Raw genomic sequence first — 19,118 nt, forward strand, 5'->3', positions numbered from 1 at the left:
TTAAAACATTCTATTGGAAACTCATCAGAGCCGGGGGCCTTTCCGGGTTTCATTTTTTAAATTGCACTATTAATGTCCATTTGGGTTATACTTCTTTCCAATTCTGATTTGTCTGATTCATCCAAGGAGGGCATTTCCAATTCACTGAAGAAATTCTCTACTAAATGTATCAGAATTATGATCAGATATTTGAACATCAACATTCAGACAGTTCAGAGCTGCCTACATGGAAACACATTTCCAATTGTATATTTTGGGAATGAAAGAAGACAGGCGTAAAATGCCATGATTTCTATGGAGAGATGAAGGGAGGGAGGGACACAGAGGAGGATGAGCAAGGAGGAGACTAATCAACTGGCTTAGGTACAGAAATGAGAAGTTCCTCACTTAGCAGACAGCAGTGGAGAGAGAAACACATATCTGTGAATGCTGAAGAATAGAGAGAAGTAGCAGAGAAACAGAGTGAGACAGCTACTATTGTGAGTGCTCCTGTAGGATCACAGTTGCCTTGAATGATGAAGAGCAGAGAGGCAGGAGGCTAGCATTCCGCCTTAACACGACGACTGAAAGCTTTGCTGCACCACCAACCTCCAGTGGGACTACAAGTACTGCCAGGGTTACAGCCACTCAGGGGGGAACAGCCTCTGGGTTCACTCCTCTCCCGGGAAAAAGTGCTCTGTTCTCCACCCATCCACTGACAGACAGAGAGCAAAAAGAGTGCACATCAAGAGCCAAAATGACAGAACCAACATCGAAAAAGCAGGGATTTAAAAAGTGTCGCAGTGCAACTTTCAGCATTGATGGCTTTAGCTTCACTATTGGTAAGAGATTGTTTGTTACAGTGTGATACAGTGTGTGTCTGTATGTGTGTGTGTGTGTGTGTGTGTGTATGTGTGTGTGAGAGAGAGGGAGAGGTTTTGCTTTGTGCTGTCGTGTTGCTGAACAGATGGTGTTCTTTATTTAAGGTTTATCATATTTGAATTGTAGATGCTGACTGCTCTTGTACATTCTCCTCCATCAGTAGCATGTCCTTCTTTGCTTCAATGAAAAAAAAACTCAATGACATTATGCTACAAAATTGCTGTGTCCTGTTCTGACAGCTTTAACATGGTAACTGTATGTATAAAGCACTTTTGTCCAAAGTACTTTACAGGGTTTTTGCTACTCATTCACACACACACACACGCACACGCACACACACACACACACACACACACACACACACTTCGGTATTGAATCTAATTTGTCTATATCTGCATGTTCATTTATTTTTGACCATGTAATGAAATTGGTGCAAACACAGCTCAGCTGGAGGCTTACCAGAGACACTTCTAAGAGGGTTGGATCCTGGATGACAGCTGCAGTCCATGATCATTGCTAGAGCACTAAATACAATTCAATATATTTCACTGTCCCAGTCTTTAGGCTGAGCTGGGTGGAGATCACCGAGTTGAATAAACATCTGGTCAAGGACCTCTTTTGGTTATATGTGTGTGTCTTTGTGTGCCTATGTTGACTGACTGCTGTCTCTATGGGAACCAGAAGAGATGGGAAATGACTGTGACATCATTGTGACTGGTGGAAATAATTATGTGTTTGTGAGCGTTGTCAGTTGTTAGGGTGCTGAACAGGGAGTCATTATCACTAATGAAGTGGCTTCTGTCTCTGAGCGTAATCTGGATGGAAGGGATGCTCTTATTCTCTATTCCTTCTGCTGATTTCTTTAATAGTTTTATATCTCAAGATCTTCCATCTGTTCTCCTCATCCCCCAATCAAGGATGGACGTACACACACAAACACATACACAACCACACACACACACACACAGTCTTGAATGAGAAACTGTGTTTTACCTTTGACTGATACTGTACGTGTCAGTTGTCCTCCTGTGTCATGGACTCTGTCCATCTGTCCTGTTATAGAACACATGTATGCTTCTAAAACATCATTTCCCACTAACCAATTAAGGTTTAGGGTTAGTTGGTTAATTGGAACTATGGTATTCTTTATGGAAACTAAAGACTGCCAAGGACTGTAAATGATTTTTGGTAACTGTAAAGTTGCAGGGATGTCACTCTCAAATTCTTTTCAAATTCTTTTCTTTACAGTTGCCAATGAGGCGGGGGAAAGGAATCGCGGTCCACTAGCCCGCTTTGCACGTATGTTCACCAAAGTTCATTTGTTTTCTATATTTAGTTTAACTCATGAGGTGTGTAATGGACAGTGTTGGGGAATGTTACTTTTAAAAGTAACTAGTTACATTACAGCATTACTTTTTGAGAAAAGTAACTTGTTAGAGAAAATGAAAATGTAACTAAATAACTGAGTACTCAAACTATGTTACATCAAAAAAGTACTCCAACGCGCTACTTTGTAATGCGTTACCCCAACACTGGTAATGGAAATAGATATGATGTTGTGGTGTGGTCGAAAAGATATGTTAAATCAAGCGAAGGACTTTTGTTTGTATGAAAACTGTTCAGGCTCACGGTCCCAGAATGCACTGTGCACTGATGTCATAGCCAGCGTTGGCATCAAAGAACGGAGAGGAACTCTGATCGATCCTCGTAGTGCCGAGGAGATCCTGGCTGATGAGCTGCCCATCCCTGATGCCCCAGATGCCATGGAGAAGACTGTTGTCAGGTCACCCATACACACACAGAAAACAAATCCAACCTGACCAAGAGTTATTTGTATCATTATTTATTATAGCTGCTATATAAACCTGTCATCCACAATTGAATAATATATTGCAGATAAGATTATTAGCAAAAGAAAAGGCTTATCTCCCCAGGAATGATCTTGAGAAAGTTATTCACACCTTTGTTACTTCACGCTTAGACTACTGTAACTCTTTGTTTGTTGGTCTTGACCAGTCAGCACTGCGCCGTTTACGGGTGGCTCAAAATGCAGCCGCCCGCCTGCTGACTGGAAAGAAACGGCGTGATCATATCAGTCCTGTCCTTGCATCTTTGCACTGGCTGCCTGTTCATTTTAGGATCCAGTTCAAGGTTTTATTAATTGTTTTTAAGTGTTTAAATGGTCTGGCACCATCTTATTTATCAGAGCTTGTACAGCCTCACAGTACATCTAGAGCACTTGGATCAACAAACCAGCTGCTCCTGGCAGAACCTCGGTCCAGACTCTCTACCCGTGGGGAGAGAGCCTTCTCAGTGGCGGCCCCCAAGCTGTGGAACAGCCTACCTTTCCTGAACACTGCTGAAAACCTATCTTTTTTCCTTGGCGTTCAGTCCCAGCTAGGCGAGAATCCTTGGCTTGTTACTTTTTATTTTTAACTCTTATTTATTTTTATTCTAATTTTAGTTTTTAAATTGAGCTCTTACTATTCCTTCATTGTTTTTATTTATTATTATATTTGTGTATGATTATATTGTATTTTAATTATGGCTGTCAAACGATTGTTTTAATCGCGATTAATTGCAGAATTCCCATAGTTAATCGCGATTAATCACGTTTTTAATTGCATGTTTAAAATCCTGTTATTTTACATTTCAAGGCAGTTTTAAGCCAATAATGTAAAGCATTTCTTACCAGAGTGTCTTAACTGGGAATCAATCACGACTCTGCTGCGACTCCCACACTCGAAATTGGTCCTTTGGTGGAGCTGAGGCTCGCTTGGCTGCACCTGTGTGTTTAGCATGGAGGTGCTAATTCAAACTCGATGTACTCCGGTGGTAGCTAAACTCAGTTTGACACAGGTTGCATTTTACTTTTGACTTGTCAACTGAACTGTCTCGAAGTTTTTTAAAGTTAAACAAGCCGTTCAAAAGTCCAGTAGCTCTCTTACTTTCCATCACCGCGGTAGGTTTACTGCAGGAGGCCACTTCAAAGCATAGCACTACAGCCAGAGGTGTCAGAAGTTTTCTAAACAGAACAAAAGACTGGACCCACAATGAAGATCTGAAACCAAGGATGGTTTATTCAGACAAAAAAACAGAAACAAAAATGCAGCAGGAGATGACGGGGCTGGGTGAGGCGAGGCTGAGGGCAGGCAAATGGCTGGGAAGAGAGGAGAAACACAAAAACAGGTCAGTCCAAAGCAAGGTAAATCCAAAACTGGGTCAAGGTATACTAAAATACAGGATCAAAGAGCCGAGAGCGTTACCACAGTGGGTGAAACAACGAAGGAAACAACGAGGTTGATGAATCTCAGGTGTACAGAGGAGGGTGGATGCAGAAACTACCAGAAGGCCCCGCCCAGCCCTGGGGGAAAGAAAACATGGACAGAAAAAGAGCAGCGGCGAACTGGATCCTGACTGTACCTCCCCCTCAACGGGAGCCTCCAGGCGACCCACCAGGCTTATCAGGGTGTTCCCGGTAGAAATCAGAGATCAGCGCAGCGTCCAGAATGTAGGAACGGGGTACCCAGGAGCGCTCCTCAGGACCATACCCCTCCCAATCCACCAGGAACTGCAAACCCCAGCCCCTACGCCTCACATCGAGTAACCTCCTCACAGTATAGGCCGGATGATAGTCGATGAGTCGGGGGGGTGGAGGGGAGTCGGAAGGAGGGTTCAGGTCGCTAGAAGAAACAGGTTTCAACTGTGATACATGAAATGTAGGGTGGACCTTCAAGGACTCAGGTAACTTAAGTTTGACGGCAGATGGATTAATGACCTTGACAACGGGAAAGGGACCAATATACCTGGGGACAACTTACGGGATTCAGCTGCTAGAGGAATGTTCTTGGTGGAGAGCCAGACAGACTGACCTGGCTGATAGGGAGGCGCTTGATTCCTGTGCCGGTCAGCAATCCGTCTATGATTCTCCTGGGTGCGTTCGAGGGTGGTCTTAGTCTCTGTCCAGATCTCTTTGCAGCGATCCATGTAGTCCTGTACTGAAGGAACTGAGATGTCTTGCTCGTGAGAAGGGAACAGAGGTGGTTGATAGCCAAGAGAAACTTCAAATGGAGTCCTACCAGTGGAGGAGCTGGGGAGGCTGTTGTGGGCATACTCAATCCAAGGAAGTAGACTACTCCAGGAGTCTGTCTGTCTCCACCATGCAGCAAAGTGAAGTCTCCAGAATCTGGTTTGCTCTTTCAGATTGCCCGTTGGTTTGAGGATGGTAACCTGAGGACAGGCTGGCTGTAGCTCCCAAGGCTTTACAGAAGGCTTTCCACAGCTGAGAGATGAACTGAGGACCCCTGTCAGAAACAATGTCTATGGGAATTCCATGAAGTCTGAAAACATGCATGACTAGAAGTTCAGCTGTGGTGAACGCAGAGGGCAGTTTAGGGAGAGCAATAAAATGAGCAGCCTTAGAAAATCTATCGACTATAGTGAGTATCACCGTCATACCACTAGAGGGAGGTAACCCAGTAACAAAGTCCAAAGCGATGTGTGACCAAGGCCAACCGGGAACTGGAAGCGGGCGCAGTGGTCCAGCGGGAGCTTGATTTGCGGCCTTGCTACGAGCACAGGTGGTGCAGGCTGCCACAAACTCCTTGCCATCTGCGTCCATGTTAGGCCACCAAAAATGCCTTTTCAGGATGGCAATAGTGCGCCTAGTGCCAGGATGACAGGCAAACCGGGAGACGTGGCCCCACTGCAGCACCTGGGAGCGAACAGAGCTGGGAACAAACAGGCGGTTGACTGGGCCGGTGCCTGGGTCAGGTTGGATCTTTTCAATGCCCCAGGTGAGCATGGCCACTACCCGCTCTGGAGGGAGGATGGTCTCAGACTCAGCCTCAGGGCTACTGGAGGCAAACCGGCGAGAGAGCATCTGGCTTCACATTTCTAGACCCAGGACAATAGGTGAGTGAGAAGTTGAATCGACTGAAGAAGAGACCCCACCGGGCTTGGCGAGAGTTCAACCTCTTAGCAGTCTGGATGTAAGCGAGGTTCTTGTGATCTGTCCAGACGATGAACGGCTTCTCTGCCCCCTCCAGCCAGTGCCTCCACTCCTCCAGAGCTAGCTTGACGGCTAGTAGCTCCCGGTTGCCGACATCATAGTTCTGCTCTGCAGGAGACAGACGACGAGACAGAAAGGCACATGGATGCAGACGATTATCGGGACCGACATACTGAGACAGCACAGCCCTGACACCAGAGTCAGAAGCATCGACTTCCACGATGAACTGCTTACTGGTGTCAGGCTGTACAAGAATTGGTGCAGAAGTGAACAACTTTTTAAGCTTCAGAAATGCCATGTTAGCCTCCTCTGTCCACCTAAACGTCACTTTGACAGACGTTAGTTTAGTCAGAGGTGAGGCAACCTTACTGTATTCCCGAATGAAGTGCCGGTAAAAATTGGCAAATCCCAAAAACCGCTGCAGTTCCTTCCTGGAGGTTGGGACCGGCCACTTCTCCACTGCCTGGACCTTGGCAGGATCAGCAATGAGACGACCACTCTGAACAATGTAGCCAAGGAAAGAGACAGAGTTAGTGTGGAACTCACATTTCTCAGCTTTAGCAAACAGCTTGTTTTCCAACAGACGGGAGAGGACTTGTCTGACATGGGTAACATGTTCGTCAATAGAACGAGAAAAAAATCAGAATATCGTCAAGGTAGACGAAAACAAATCTGTTGAGGAAATCTCTCAGGATGTCATTAATCAGATTTTGAAAAACTGCAGGAGCATTGGTGAGACCAAACGGCATTACTAAATACTCAAAATGGGCTAGTGGAGTGTTGAATGCTGTCTTCCTCTCGTCCCTCTCCTTGATGCGAATGAGATGGTAAGCATTCCGAAGATCTAATTTAGTGAAGATAGTAGCACCATAAAGGAGTTCGCAGGCAGAGTTGTGTAAGGGGAGTGGGTATTTGTTCTTAATGGTAATATTGTTCAAACCCCGAAAATCAATGCAGGGACAGAGAGTGTTGTCTTTCTTGTCGACAAAGAAAAAAACAGCTCCTACAGGTGAGGAAGAGGGCCGAATTATGTCCGCAGCTAGAGACTCAGAGATATATTTCTCCATGGCTACACGTTCTGGCTTGGAAAGGTCGTACAAACGGTTGGAAGGGAGGGGTGCCCCAGGCAGCAGGTCAATGGAACAATCATATGGTCTTTGTGGAGGAAGCGATAAGGCCTTAGTTTTACTGAAGACTTCTGAGGTCGTGGTACTCGCTGGGTACAGCAGTCAAATCAGGAAACTCAGATTTATTGGTATCAGACTGGGGATTAACACAAGGTGGTCGAGCCGAATGAAGGCAGAAAGAATGATAGTGGAGACTCCAACCCCTAATGGAGCCTGTGGGCCAATCAATGTGTGGGTTATGGAGCATTAGCCAAGGGTGTCCTAATACCAGAGGTGTGCGTGGAGCTGAGATTACCTTTAGAGTGATCTGTTCATGATGGTTGCCAGAGACGGTGAGGGTTACCAGGGATGTTTGATGCTTAATCTGAGTAAACATGTTACTGTCCAATGCCAAGGCAGGAATTGGTCTGTCCAACTTCTCCAACTGGCACCCCAGTAGAGTAGCAACCTCCGAGTCAATGAGGTTATCCTCGGCACCAGAATCAATTAGGGCCTGTAGAGGTAGCACAGTCTGTCCACACATAACAGAGGCAGGTACCAGCAAACAAGACAATTCGGGGGATTTGACTATAGGTGTCGAGGGGCTCGTCAGGACCCCCAAATTTACTGACGAGCCTCCCCTTTTGGCCGAGTCGGGCAGGTGGCCACTAAGTGTCCCAATCGGCCACAGTACAGGCACTCACCGGACCTCAGACGACGCTGGCGCTCCTCTGGCGACAGTTTGGCTCTACCGAGTAGCATTGGCTCATCAACAGGTGAGACCAAGGCCGGTGGAGCAGGAGTACCTGACCGAGCTGGCAAGAGGGACGGTGACCATCTCCCAGGTGCAGATTCAGTTGAAGAGGAAGGAGCATGTCTCTGGCGTCGTCGCTCTCGTAGCCGGTTGTCCAGACGGATGGCTAAGGACACAAGAGAAGAAACATTGGAAGGTTCATCTCTGGCAGCCAGCTCATCTTTAAGCTGCTCAGAGAGACCGTTCAAAAATACTGCCTGTAAAGCAGCACCATCCCAATTTGCATCAGCTGCCAGAGTCCAAAATTCAACAGCGTAGTCAGCCATGGGTCTGGTGCCTTGCTTCAGCCTTAAGAGACGAGCTGCGGCGTCTCTCCCATAATTAGGATGATCAAAAACAGTTCTTAGCTTCTCTTTGAAGACAGCGAATGGTAAAACACAAAAATCCTCATGGGAACTAGCCGCTTCTGCCCAAGCCAAAGCTCTCCCCCTCAGTAACCCCTGCACATAACGTGTCTTGGCTGCATCAGAGGAAAAAGATGCCGGACGTTGAGCAAAAACCAGTCCACATTGCAACAAAAATCCTCGGCATAGATCCAAATTGCCATCAAATGGCTCAGGGTCACTCACGTGAGAGTCCTTGGGGGAAAGGGTGGTTGGAGATGACTCCGGAGCCGAGCTGGCCTGTGAGGAGTGGATTGTGGAAGCCAGGTAAGTAACCTGTCTGGAAACCTCCATTACACTGGCGGACAGAGCCTGGTTACTCTCAAACAGAGCACGGATTATTTGGTCATGCTGTCCGATGATGGTGCCCTGATTAAATAGTGTCTGATGGGTCGGATCTGCGGGGTCCATTGTAAATGGCCAGTTCGTTCTGTCAGAAGTTTTCTAAACAGAACAAAAGACTCGACCCACAATGCAGATCTGAAACCAAGGATGGTTTATTCAGACAGAAAAACAGAAACAAAAATGCAGCAGGAGATGACAGGGCTGGGTGAGGCGAGGCTGAGGGCAGGCAAATGGCTGGGAAGAGAGGAGAAACACAAAAACAGGTAAGTCCAAAGCAAGGTAAATCCAAAACTGGGTCAAGGTATACTAAAATACAGGATCAAAGAGCCAAGCGTTACCACAGTGGGTGAAACAACGAACTGGCGATGAGTTGAGGAAGAGACCGGCTTATAAATGCTGTAGAGCAGGAAACGAGGTTGATGAATCTCAGGTGTGCAGAGGAGGGTGGATGCAGAAACTACCAGAAGGCCAAGAAAACATGGACAGAAAAAGAGCAGCGGCGAACTGGATCCTGACAAGAGGAGCCGTCTACAGGTGAGTAGAAGGGACAAAAAGGCTTGCAAAATTAAAATGTGATTTAAAAAAATTAACGCGTTATGGATTGCATTAATCTGATCGCGATTAACGCGTTAATGCTGACAGCCCTAATTTTAATAACTGCAGCACTTTGGTTCAACTGAGGTTGTTTTTAAATGTGCTTTATAAATAAAGCTTGACTTGACTTGACTTGGCCCTTGACCTTTACTTAGTTAGTGACACAACCACTATTTATGTTTAGAAAGAAAAAAATTAAAAGCTACTGTGTTTAATTTTGTAAAATGTATCCCTGCTGTCACTAAGAAATGTCTGGTGAAAATATTTTCACCTTAATTCATAGAGTTCTATATAACATGCATATTCATACTCAGCAAAACAAACTACAATGTCCAGACAAGTAATCTATAGTTAAAATTAGATCTGCATTTATCATCTTAACAAATACTACAAAATATTTCTCATTGCATGATTCAGCTTAACTGAGTTATCTGTAGAACTTGTCTGAGTCATCATGGGAACAGCATTCATTAAATGTTTATAAACATTTTTATATGAGTTTATAGATGAGCTGAAGACATAATATATATGATTACATATATGTTGGACAGTGTTCTCAATCATGAATTAACTACTAATAGACCAGTTATGAATCATTCATAGCAACAGCAGGAGCAGGGGGTAGCTGCACGCCAGCTGGGACAGGAGATAGTTGCATATCTGTCGGGAAAAGAGGTGGCTGGGCCTGCTGCACTGGCTGAGGCTTGACCCAGCAGCAGGGTGTCTGGGGCTGAGGCTTGTGTCTAGGGCTGAGGTTTGAACCAGCAGTGAGGTAGCTGGGGCTGAGGCTTGTGTCTGGGGCTGTGGCTCTGCCTGAGGCTTGACCCAGCAGTGAGGTAGCTGGGGCTGAGGCTCTGGCTGAGGCTTGTGTCTGGGGCTGAGGCTCTGGCTGAGGCTTGACCCAGCAGCGAGGTAGCTGGGGCTGAGGCTTGTGTCTGGGGCTGAGGCTCTGGCTGAGGCTTGACCCAGCAGCGAGGTAGCTGGGGCTGAGGCTCTGGCTGAGGCTTGACCCAGCAGCGAGGTAGCTGGGGCTGAGGCTTGTGTCTGGGGATGAGGCTCTGGCTGAGGCTTGACCCAGCAGCGAGGTAGCTGGGGCCTGGCTCTGGTCCCCCTCATAAAGCTGCGAGGTCCTCCCAGATCCAGGCGGGTTCCCCAGAACAAGTTTTTTTCTGCTGCGTCCATAATTGGTCCAAGTCTTGTGTCACGGGTGCATAGTGGGTGGACCCAGAAAACCGACAGTCTCGGAAAATAAAAGGGCACTTTAATGGCCAACTCAGGAGAAAACTCAACAGAAAAACAAAGGCTGAATGAAAACTGGCAAAACAACAACGGATGACATAAGCAGGGAAAAACATGTAGTCCATAACACAGAACAAAACACAGCACAACACAGAGACTCAGACAGAGACTGAACTGAAAACCAAAACCAGGACACAAGTGAGTAAAACAAGACAGGTGAAACACACGAGGCAATCAACCAAGGCAGGGGAAACACAGGAAGTAAAACTAACAAAATACACAAGGAAAGAATAACTTTCAAACTAAAACACAATCTACAATAGGATGTGACAGTACCCCCCATCCCCCCTTTCTCCCAGACTTCTGATTCCACATATGAAATGAAGCATGTGGCCTTGTGTAAATGAAGTGGTCTAGGTTATACTGTTGTGGTGGTTGTGTGTTGCAGGTTGCGCTGTTTAGTAAAGCAGCTGGAGAGGGGCGAAGCATCTGTGGTTGACCTGAAGAAAAACCTGGAGTATGCTGCCACAGTCCTTGAATCCCTGTATATTGAAGAAACCAGGCAAGGAACTTTAAGCTCAGCGAGTTTGTTAGTTTGGTTTGATTTTTGATTTTTGTCTGATTTTGATTATATGCTATTTGAGATCAAAACAAAACTTCTTTTTCCTTTTTTTTCTTTCTTTTTTTCCTTTTTCTTTTTTTTTTAACAAAGATTACCTTCATGATTAACAGTCTTCTAAGTTCATTTGTTTCACTTCAAATAACTACTTAATGTTATGCTGGCCCTTCATTTGGCCCCTTAGTTCAGACTTTCTGTGAAACTTGCCAATTGGCTCTCTGTGAGAATGCGGAGGCAGTGTAAACAAACTATAGTAATCAGATGTTGCTACTTGTTGCTACTACTCAAAATATATACTTTTCAAATATATCCATGATTGTTGGAGCAAAAATCTCATCCAAAATTGGAACATAAACAGTACAGCAGTGCATCAGATGATCATTTGAACCTTTATTCAAGACACAACACCCTGCAGAAAATGTACATTCTATGATTCTTTGCTTTTTGTTTATGTGTCTCTCCCTGCAGGCGGCTGGTGGATCGGGATGATGAGCTGAGTGACATCCAGTCAGACTCGGTGCCGTCAGAAGTTCGTGACTGGCTAGCTTGCACCTTCACCCGGCAGAGGGGCCTGATGCAGCGGCGTAACGAAGACAAACCACGCTTCCGCAGCATTGTCCATGCGGTGCAGGCTGGCATCTTTGTAGAGAGGTTTGGTTTATTTTAATTATTTTAGTTTGTCTTAGCTGGGTCCAGTGTTGGTTGGTTTACTTAATCTGTCCTCTGGCACTTCAAAATATCGACAAATTGTGTGGAAGCTATAGTCTGGGTCCAAGGGTAGAACAAAGAATGTTTAAAAACTCTTACTACTGATTTAATGATGAATTATTATTATTAGCGATATAATTTATAATAATTATCAAATTACTGTTAATCCTACTGAGATATTGCAGATTAGTATAATATTTTCAACTAGAATATTTGTATTTTCTGAGGTAAATGCATGTGAACTGGAGGCTGTTAGTGGCTCCCACTGCTGCAAGCTGCGGATACAGCAGCAATCTTTTAAATCTTTAAAAATGGCAACCCAAAGGTATCAAATGCTAGAAACTTGTTCCACATTCCCATCTGTATGACTCATAAAGTAAATATTGTTATAATATTACTTAAGCATCCCCTGTGGGTAAAATCGTATTACATGTTACACACTTGCGTAAAGTGACTTATGTACAACTTTAACAACTTAGTTGAAATCCAATTCAGTATTGAAGAGTTATGGCCCATTAAGTGCATCAGAGCATGCCCTCAGAATTTTAGTTAATAATTATAGACAAGTGGTGATTTCCAAAAATGAACTAGTAATTTTATTTAGAGTCATCTAAATGTGGTATGTACCAAGTGTGGTGAAGATTAAATGAAATTTGTGCCAATAGATGTGAAAAATGCGTCCAAAATGGTGACAAAATTTGATGTTCAAACGAAGTTTGGACAACAAATTGTACAGCAGTTTAGACCCCTGAAAATGGTGGAGTTATAATAACTAGAAAATGCAATTTCTATAAAAAATGTGTCTGATTGGTCAGATTGTTGTATTCAGACTTTCAATTGCATGAAATATGAGTTGTAATTATTCCAGGCAGAAAGTTTGCTTGACAATGATGTGTATGTGTTCATGCATACCAATATCTGATGTTGTTATTATACATATTTTGTGTGTATGTGTGTGTGTTAGTGAGATAAAGACAGCTGTGAATTGTGACTGAAACCTGAACATTTGAGGCGACTAACGGTTAAAAACAAAAAAATACAGAGGAAGGGAGGTGTTAAGTCTGTGTATTTTGTGCCCACCAAATTTTCATTTTGAAATGAGAAAAACAGAATCAAGGAACAAGCTTTTCCCCAATTACCATTTATAAATTGATATACAAATAACAGAAAATGGGTCTTTTTCTGTTTTGATAATAAGAAATGGAAGATGTTAAAATTACCCATTAGCTGATTTTCTTTGATTGTTGTGTTTAGAAATGGACAGCAGCAATTAAAATGCATAAGGGGGAATCTCATTTCTCAATTTTGTGTTGATTTATTTTGTTGTGACCTGGAAGGTGCTCCCATGAGCTTGATAGTCACATATTCAGGATTTTGTCAGCAGAGGCCATGATTCCCTTAGTCATTCTCTCTAGTGTATTTTGGATGTCTGCAGGATTGGCAATGGACAGTTTTGTTCCCTTTTAAAGAGGCAAACAGGTTACACTGAAGGATAATGACATGTCCATGGACAAGATAAGCAGGATTTTCCTGCTGCTGTCATTTTTCTAATGATAATTAATAGTTTTGCATGTCAGGATATTTGTTCTATGCACTTACTTAACAGTTAAAGCCTGTCCACACCAAGAACTTGCAGCGAATTATGGATCTTAAAAGATATCGAAAATAGCTCTCGTAATCAGGGGCACCACCTTCGTAAGAAGGAAAAGATTTTTACTTAATTGGTTGTTTGATTAGCCAATTAATAAATCAATAAATCATAATAATTAATAAATAAATACATTTCTGAATCAGTCAAATATCTAAAGTTCATGACTCTACGGTTCAATAGATCCCCTGTATCACTTCAAACAATAGACATACACCATTGATTGAGTTTTATGGATTTTAATAACTGCACACTACTAATAAATGATGTATAAATAAATGTAATGATACAATACAATATGAATTCAAGAGATGACTCGAAATAGCGACATGAATGAAAGATGATGGTGAACGATGAATTTAAATGAAAGATATGTAATTATGTGGAAACTAAGAAAACTTGTAAGTTTTACTGAGTCTTACTTTTAAAGAAAATTAGAATTACTCGATCTGACCTCAACCCTTGATTAAAGCAATATTTGGGTCCTACTTTTATCCATGGAGGGCCTCAGCTGTCCGTCCTTCAGAACCACGCGTACGCACACCAAGTGGAAGATCTCAGAGAGCGTCGTGGTCCGGGCGGGGTGAGGATGGTCCGGGTCGGCTGGCCTTTCGTCAGACTGCCTGGCTCCGGTAGTTGTCCACTGGCAGACTTTGTTCCTCTCAGTTATGATCAGTCGTAGGGTTGACAGACGTTTGTCTGCTCAAGAGTTCTCTCAGGTTGATGAAAGATGGAGGAAAAGTCCAATTTAACTAGTTCACTGTTTAATAACCTTCTGGAGATCTCAGCGTGTTGGCCACACGTCAAAATCATCAAAATCATCTCTGTACGTTGCTGGTGAAAGTTACAAGATTACAAAACTTAAGAAAACTTAGATAAAGAATAACTAAAGATTAAGTTAACAATGTGTGAGGTGAAGAAAAAAGATGGACAAAGCAAAACCTGAAACAACGCAAAGACCGTTTCAGATGGGCAAAAGCCCTTTCAGGTGCGTTCAGGTCAGCAAAGCCCGTTCAGGTCCGCAAAGTCGGTTTCAGATGGGTGCAGCTGTTTTTTGTCCCTGGGGAGGGCTTGTGTGTCAGCCAATCAAATTCAACACAACTACTCTGAGGATCTAGTTTCCAGCTTTTTACCATGAAACTTTTCATCATCATCATTCATTCAGTATTTAATCCTGATTATAAAATGCATACTATAACCTATTTACATAGAACACAGGATGTATTATTCTGGCATTGATACGACATCAGCTTGATTCATCAAGCTGCCATTCATTAAAACCTTAAAAGGATTAATATGATCAAACATAACACATTGTTATTCTACTTATTCCATGATAGATAATTGATTATCACCAAAATGTAAGCATAACATCAATGTAATACTTTCTCACATTATTTTCATACCAAATTTGTGTGAAAGTATAATCACAGTTCTTCAAATACACATTTATCTGTGATCGCTGTAATAGCTGTTACAGTGGAGGTTTCTTTAGGTAATTGATAATGATATAAGTAATTGGTATTGTTGAAACCATACTATTTACTAAGATGTTCTTGTTTAAGTTCTTAACACTAATTTTCTCACTTTCATGCTCTGTGTGGTTTCAGGAGACACAGAGGGGGGAAAGTCAGGAATGTGTCTTTTAGTTTATGACCGTGGTCTGTGTGACTCTAATCTGATGGAAGAAGTCTCTCCGATAAAATTATGACGTCCGAAGGAGACACCAAAATCTGTCTTTCGTTACTTTTATGTAGTTCTTGTCACTTTTGGTTGCTCCATGCAATGTTAATGGATCTTAGTTTGTCCAAGAGAGAGGCCCTGTCAGTCTCTATATCAAACCTGGTCCAATTTACTCATCTGAGGGTCAAAGGTGACTCTGACCAGATGATGTTCTGAGCTATACTGATGCTGTGTCCGCTACAAACTATAACGATAGCAATACATAGTTTGAAAAAGGTTTTATAGTTTTAAAGATTGTTCTAACTCAAGTGGATGGCAGAGTCCACACCATAACTAGAATGTCAATGACAGTGGTGAATGATATTGTTGGATCACTTTCAGAGCAATTTGATGAGCAAAAGATACACTGATGGCCAATCAAATTCCTTCATACAAATCATACAGCATCTGCGTCCAGCCTGACATTTCCAGTAAAACTTGGAAATTTGCAAATACCAAATTAATTTTGGAAACTTTATTTATTTATATTCATTTATTTTAATGCAGCTTTGCTCTTCTCTCACCATGGACTCACATGCTATAAACTAGAGCAAAATGACAACCAAAGGTGATTTCTTTAGCTAGGTTTGTCTCTCTTTATTATACAAACATACTGAAACTTTGTTGTCTATAATTTGAAAAAATAATAAAGTTTGCATGTCTTTTAGGCTTCAAGTCCATACTCACAACATGTGTTCTGCCACAGTGGTGTGCTTTTACACATCACACAACATCTGCTGCTTTAGGTCGGTGCAGTTTGGTCTGTAAATACTGAAACATCACAGTAGCTAGTGTCTGAAATACTTATACTTATACTGATCAACACACTGAATCACACTGAATTTTTATTTCTCTGTACAACATACAGCAGTAACAGCTCATCAATATCTATTTTCATTAGCTGCCAACACACTGGAACACACAGCGTGTGCCAGGTACTGCTGTTTACAGGATGTTATGTTAGCTTTGTGGACAGCTCTTTAACACTTTAAGTTAGTTTGATGGCATGTGAGTCAATGAGGCAGAATGAGCATTTTTCATATTAAAATACTGTTAGGCCTTTTTATTTTCTACAGGTTTTTGGACAATAAAACTGCAATGTTGCCTCCGGTCTCATGTCTTTCCTTTCATCCTGCTGTGAGCTTAGTTGAAAGCATTTGTTTTTAACCATATTGTAAATTGGAAATCCAGTTTATGTGAAACTGTTAGCAATTTAAGGTTGAGACAATCTTAATCCCATTGTAACTCCATGGACTGAGATGATTTAATTGATAATTTTGCGAAATAGGGCACAGGATTTATGTTGCAAATCATTTTGTGTCATAAAGAGCATGTCTTGCAGTAAACTTGTTTAATTCTAAATAGGGATGGGCATATGAAGAAATTTCCTTGAACGATTATTGGGAAAATTAACGATCAATTATCAATTAATCTTTTTTTTATTTTAAAGGGCCATGAAAATACAAAAATACAGCATGTTATGAAATCTTTATTCCAAGATGTGGTCCACCACTGGTTTTTGCTTAGCTCAGCCAAATTTTGGTTTTTGCCTGCACATCCCAGAATAAAGACCTTTCTCTTCAGCCCTGCTTTTGCTTTCGGTCTTTGCATTTGGGTCCACTTGTTCTGCTATTGTGACAATCTCAAAGCAATACTGAAAATACTACAGAATTTTTCAGCATTCCCAACTGCAAAACTTTGCAGAAGTTTATAAACATGGTATGTTACATTCAATAGATATGGTGGTCGATAAGTAGTGTGATTATTTTTTATTAATGGCCAAAAGGTGGATCTATTGGTGCCATTATTCAGTATGTTGTGCACATTTTCATGCACAGCTCGTGAACCAAGTTTCATTTTTATTAAAGATGACGGAATTGCACTAACATCATGTTATAATGTTACATTAGCGCCCCCTTTAGGTAGAATTGTATGATATCTAGCACAATGTATCGTTGCATACAACATTCCCAAAGTTGCAATCCAATTCAGTATTGAAGAATTATGGCCTGTTCAGTGCATCAGGCCACTCCTTCAATGGTTTGGTAAGCAGTTACAGTTTAGTTTGGGGTCCTCTTACTATGGAAGTAAGGTGAAATCAGAGAAATGTGTGCCAACAGAAGCCAAAAATCTGTTAACAAAAAAATCTGAAATGGTGGAAAGATCAACTTTCAAACATTTTAATAATACAAATGATCTTTGCAAAAATAAAAGGTTCCTTGCACTTTTGTGCTCAGTGCGAGCAGCAGCCGTGGTAACACTAGTGAAGGTCAGTTGACAGGGCTCTGAATTTTCAGGATGAATGTTGCATTTAGGCTTCACTTCCTGTTGCCTGTACGCAATACTACGTAAGTGAAATATTAGTGCATCAACACATTTAACAAAGGGCAACTGACAATGATTCTCATAAATAATGGACGTTGCACAAAGGAGTTAAATATCACTTCCTGTGTCCATTGTGGAGAGAACTCCACTTGTCAGTGGATAGCACTATGTCTATGATTCAATATTGACGTGTTCAAGCCTGGACTCTTATCAAGCATGAGTCATTTTGAGTGGATTGGACAATGTAAACTTCCTGTTTCATGTTTTAGGTCGAATTGACCAGCATACAACACCAAGGGTATTCCATGAAAGATCACAATCTTTGCAACTTAGCATCGCACAGATATTCAGATGTCAACCTAAAATTAGTTAGTTTTTCATGTTCATTCTGTTGGTGGCGTTTGTTGAGGTACATTGCCTGCCAATGACTTCATTTTGTGAAAAATAAAGTAAATTAAAAAATGGCTGGATCTTACGTCTACCAAAGTCTACCAAACTTTGTACATGTGCATCAAATTTAAAGTAGGGGGCTTTGACTTTGAAATGTGCTTCATCCACTTTCATGCTTGGGCCCGAATAATAATAATCAAGTGGTACAAACACAGAAGGGCTTTGACCCCTTTGGGGTTTGAACTCTAAAAATAAAATAATAAGGCTCAAAGCTAGAGCCTTACTACTCAACTAATTTCAATAACTGTCGTCCCCATTAGGCTCCGTAGGATTCAGGTTGAAAAATCCCTAAGTTTCCCTTTACCATATGGTGACACTAGCTAGACTTGCCTACTATACGATCTTCCATTTATAGTGAAATAGATGAGAGGAAATGGCTTGAACTTACTTAGAAGAAGTTTGCTGAGAGAGTAACCGTACAACGATCAATTAATGGTATTTTAATATCACATGTTCTGACATCTAAATCATATAAAGTACTTTGTGAGTTCATATTTATTCTATTTCACAACATTGCATGTTTGAAGTACCTATGTGTCTCTTTTTCTTCTTATTTTACTTTTTATTAGTTTTTGTGTTAACAAATATAAATCATACATTCATACACAAAATAACTTTCTGCACTTCACTGAATTTTCAAAAAAAGAATAAATAAAAAATTAAAATGATCTGTGACAATGTATACAGTCACACAGTTGATGTGTGTTACATTTGAATGTATATAATGGTAATACTAACACTACAAGAACCCCCCACCCCCACCCCCACCCCCCCAAGCCGTCAGTCAAAGAAATGCACTAATAAACAGTATTAGATATTTATCAGGTTTCAGTTTCCGGTCCCAGATTGTCCATTCCTGATTTGTGTTAAAAACGTTTCCCAAATTTCTGTGTAAATGTATTACCATGTATTTCATATATTAATTGTTCATATGAAGCTGTTTCTGTTAACGCATTGAGCCATTCAGAGTAGGTCGGGTTATTTTTTCCTGCCCAGTGCCTCAATATGACTCTTTTTGCTGTGGTGAGTGCTATCTTTAGCCACTATGCTTTTTTCTCATTCACTCTCTCATTTCCTTTCATACTATTCAGGAGACATAATGCAGGAGTAAGATTGATGTTTGTCCCTAGACTATCTATGATCTTTTCTGTAACCCTCTGCCAGTAGGCAGTTAAGTTGGGGCAGTGAAGGAACATGTGGAGAAGGTCTCCTTTATCTGTTTTGCAGCGCCAACACAGGTTTGACTCATTTAGCCCAAGTCTATTCATCCTCACTGGTGTCCAGTATAGTCTA

The 19,118-nt window shown here is 42.0% G+C and overlaps 1 protein-coding gene across 1 annotated transcript in view; it reads left to right on the top strand.

Moving 5' to 3' along the window:
• Positions 1-736: 736 nt before the first annotated feature.
• The window catches only part of pde1ca (phosphodiesterase 1C, calmodulin-dependent a), a 55,051-nt gene continuing 36,669 nt past the window's right edge, over positions 737-19,118 (top strand). Inside the window, exons 1-5 of the mRNA XM_053342372.1 lie at positions 737-821; positions 2,110-2,160; positions 2,485-2,644; positions 10,802-10,915; positions 11,441-11,623. Of these exons, the coding sequence (XP_053198347.1) occupies positions 737-821; positions 2,110-2,160; positions 2,485-2,644; positions 10,802-10,915; positions 11,441-11,623 (593 nt within the window). The remainder of the gene's footprint in view (positions 822-2,109; positions 2,161-2,484; positions 2,645-10,801; positions 10,916-11,440; positions 11,624-19,118) is intronic.

The sequence above is a fragment of the Scomber japonicus genome, chromosome 21 (assembly GCF_027409825.1).
Source record: "Scomber japonicus isolate fScoJap1 chromosome 21, fScoJap1.pri, whole genome shotgun sequence".
Taxonomy (NCBI): domain Eukaryota; kingdom Metazoa; phylum Chordata; class Actinopteri; order Scombriformes; family Scombridae; genus Scomber; species Scomber japonicus.